A 3,772-nucleotide genomic window follows, 5' to 3' on the forward strand; every position below is an offset into this window, starting at 1 on the left:
TCTCCCTTTCTCTCTCTCTCCATCTTTCTCTGTCTCTACATCCCATTCCCTAAATAAACTCTATTCTGCACTATACCCATCATCTGTCTCTTACCTCAGCATGGGCCTGCCCACTGAGGCACCCCTCCCACCTCACCATACTTTGCTCTACAAAATATATCTTGGTCTTTTTAAAAACACAACACAGTCTACTTATTTCTGTTTGCTCTAGACTCTTCTAGATGCCTCTGGACATTCATATCTACAATAAAAAACCTTAATCATATCATGGAACAGTGATGTTGGCAGTTTCTTTACAGTACCCCCTCAAATACCATTTTAAAAAAAAAAGCATTTCCAGCAAAATCAGGAACAAGACCAGCATATCCACACTTTCTACTCTCATTCAATATGGTATTGTTTTACTAGAACAATAAAACAGGAGAAGCAAACAAAAGTGATGCCAATAAGGAAGAGAAGCCAGAGTTTCCTCATTTGCAGACACTATGAGCCTGTACGTAGAGACCCTCTGGAAAAGTCTGAGAACTGATAAACTTCCAGCACATTGGCAGGCTACAGAAATAACACGGAAAAAAATCAGTGCCCGTTCCATGCAGCACTAACCAAAGTGAAGAAGGATGAGGGAAGCCTTCCCATTGACAGCAGCCTGGACCACCACCCTGAAGGGGCCTGTGGGCATGGTGTGCTCTTTTGATTACAGCAGGAAGAAGTTAGCAGATCTCAGAATTCGAGGCCAGCCTGGTCTACAGAGCAAGTTTCCCTCAAGGCTCTTACAAAGTGAAACCCTGTTTCAAACCAGAAAAACAACAACAAACAAACCCTGATGGTTCAGCAGTTCAGAACAATTAATGCTCTTGCAGAGGACCCTAGTTGGCTTCCCAAAGCCTACACAACATTTCACAGCCTCTGGCCTCTGCTAGCCAGCACCAAACAAACTAACACAGGCACACATATATATAATATAAAAATATATATATCTTTTTAAAAATAGCTAGGAGTAAACCCAACCTTGTATGAGAACAATCTCTAGGATGAAAACTTTGAAACACTGACAGTCCCTGCAGAGATGGCTTAGAAGAAGACCTAAGTTCAGTGCCCACAACTTACAATCATCTGCAACTACAGTTTTTAAGGAATTTGACATCCTCTTGTGACCTCCACAGGCAGCAGACACACATGGATTACACACATATATATATGCACAGAAAACACTCATACATAGAAAACAATTAAATCTAAAAATAGAAAATAAAAATAAAAAGAGGGGAAAATCAGGTGTGGTGTTGCAACACTTTGACCCGAGCACATAAGCCAATGTAGGTGGATCTATATGGGGATTTCTGGGACAGCCAGGTCTGTACAGGGGGATCCTGTCTCATCATCACCAACAACAAAAACATAAAATTAAAATTCATATGAGGATAACTTTTGCTACTCACTGGCCAAACTCACCTCATGAATATCCCAGGTGGAAATCTTGGTCATGGAAGTCAACATACAGATAACTGACGTCCCTTGTCCATTCCTTGTTAAGCCACGCCCTGAGATATAACATGCATATGCCCAAATTCCTGCAAGGAAACCCCAACACTATGTGGACACCAGACAGTTGAGGGACAACTCTAACTGAAGGAGGTAGGTTTCGATTCCCTCTGCCATGAAGAAGGCTTGGATAAAAGCTGTGGAAAGGATGAAGTGAGAGGCAGCCAAGCACACTGTAGGCTGGGCACTGGTTCAGGTACATTTATTTTTTTAACCTGTTCCTATAGATACAAAATGGGTACTGGGGGCTGGGACTGTGACTCCCTGGGCAGAGGGCTTCATTCTGTTCCTAGAGGCCTATAAACCATAACCTCATGTGGAGGCAGAAGGATCTTAAGTTCAAGGTCATTGGTGTTTGTTATGTGAAGGGTTTGAGGTCAGCCTGTGGTACATGAGAACCTGTCTTAAGAGAGAAAGAAGAAAGAAAGAAAGAAAGAAAGAAAGAAAGAAAGAAAGAAAGAAAGAAAGAAAGAAAGAAAGAAAGAAAGAAAGAGAAAAAGAAAAAGAAAAAAGAAAAACGCAGGTGTAAAGATGTACCAGTCAAAGGGAGGCAAGCAGCAGACCTTGAGTTTGAAGACAGCCTAATCTACGGAGTAAATTCTAGGCTAGCCACAGCTATATTGTGAGGGCTTATCTCAAAACAAACAGAAAAGATAAGATTCTTCCCATCTGGAGAACTGAATCTACATAGTTGTCTTCTGCTACACACACACACACACAAACACACACACACACACACACACACACACTGTGCCATGTACACACATCACATACACACACACTAAAAATAATAAATGTTAAAAATTTAAAAGTATCTCTCCATCAGAAAACTGTTCTGAGGAAGTTTTTTGAAAAAGATCAATACAAACGCCTATTTGGTAAATTCCCCAGTAAATTCTCTCTACACTCTGGGAAGGGTACAAAGTATTCAGGGAAAGGGAACAATAGGGCTGGTGTTAAGATGTTGAGAAACCACTCAGCAGATCACAGATTAGCTCCATGGCTAGCCTAGCACAGCAGGCCCATCCTGTTAAATTACAATTCCCTTCCTCTTATCAAATGAGAATGCAGGACTGCACAGACTGGGAAAAACCAAGTTCTCTTCTAGAGTACCCAAGCTCATACCAAACTCCACAGGAATTTCCTTGTAAGTGAAATCTTCTGGCTTTGCCCGGGTCTTGGCGTGTTCTTGCCATGTTCGGTAAACGAAGAACTGCTTCCATGTCTCTTTGTCATGGAGCAGTAGGATGATCATGTCACAGTAGTGCCATCTCTTCTGACACAACTTCCTGCAATACACAGTTGCATTCCCATCAGGCTGACCCCAGTCACCTCACGGTAGAGCCATGGTTACAGTGAGCAAACTTTTATTCACTAACCATCCTCACGCAGCAGAGGTCCAGGTCCAGAATCAGAAGGCCTCTTCTCTCTCTGCACCATCTTGTCCCCTCTTCCCATCCCACCCTGCCCCTCTCCTTACCTCCACAGGACATCACTGCTTGCAAGTTCATTCCAGTTCTATGGGACAGAAAAGAATCCTTAAACCAACAATTGCCTCCCTTTCCTGGTCTTAATTTGTTCTCTGCTGGGCCTACAAAGGTTAATCAAATACAGTCTGAACCTCTCCAGGCCTAGGCATCATGGAGAGACCTACCCCAGCAAACACAAGTCACCTTATGAGGGCTCAGAGGAAGAAGGGCCAGTCTCAAAGTTCTGACATGGAGTCTCAAGGGTGCCATATATCAGAGCACGTATCCACACTGCAGCTAGTTCTTTTCGTTTAGCAAAATTTTGGTATCGGTGGTTAAGTGTTCTGAGATAGGGTGTCTAGTATCCTGGGTTGGTTTTAAATTCATGTGATTGAGTCTGACCCAAAATCCTGATCATCTTTCTTCCACCTCCCAAGTGCTTCAATGATAGTCCTGCACAACCACTCCTGCCTCATTTAACTGGATTTGAGGTCTTCACAGTGGATAATGCTAGCTCGTGGGCCGTAGATTATCTGTTTGCTATTCTGTAGGATGGAGCTCCTGTTGGTAAAGAGAAGCAGCGGAGTCTCCAAGACACTAATGTGTCAGAGCTGAGTAGACAGGTCTGAATAAGTTAAGTTTAAGGAGGGAGGGAGGGAGGGACTGCTTGTGGACGTTGTACATCGTGGTGCGGAGCCTAGTGCGCACCACGATGTACAACCACAAAAACACACACACACACACACACACACACTGTGCCA

At 43.3% G+C, this 3,772-nt stretch overlaps 1 protein-coding gene across 1 annotated transcript in view; it reads right to left on the bottom strand.

Moving 5' to 3' along the window:
* LOC110302441 (F-box/WD repeat-containing protein 15-like) overlaps positions 1 to 3,772 on the bottom strand; it is a 19,584-nt gene that overhangs the window by 15,486 nt on the left and 326 nt on the right. Inside the window, exons 2-4 of the mRNA XM_021173247.1 lie at positions 3,023 to 3,060; positions 2,668 to 2,831; positions 1,453 to 1,571 (exon numbers count right to left, since the gene is read on the bottom strand). Of these exons, the coding sequence (XP_021028906.1) occupies positions 1,453 to 1,571; positions 2,668 to 2,831; positions 3,023 to 3,060 (321 nt within the window). The remainder of the gene's footprint in view (positions 1 to 1,452; positions 1,572 to 2,667; positions 2,832 to 3,022; positions 3,061 to 3,772) is intronic.

Source organism: Mus caroli, chromosome 9, assembly GCF_900094665.2.
Source record: "Mus caroli chromosome 9, CAROLI_EIJ_v1.1, whole genome shotgun sequence".
In the NCBI taxonomy this organism is placed as follows: Eukaryota; Metazoa; Chordata; class Mammalia; order Rodentia; family Muridae; genus Mus; species Mus caroli.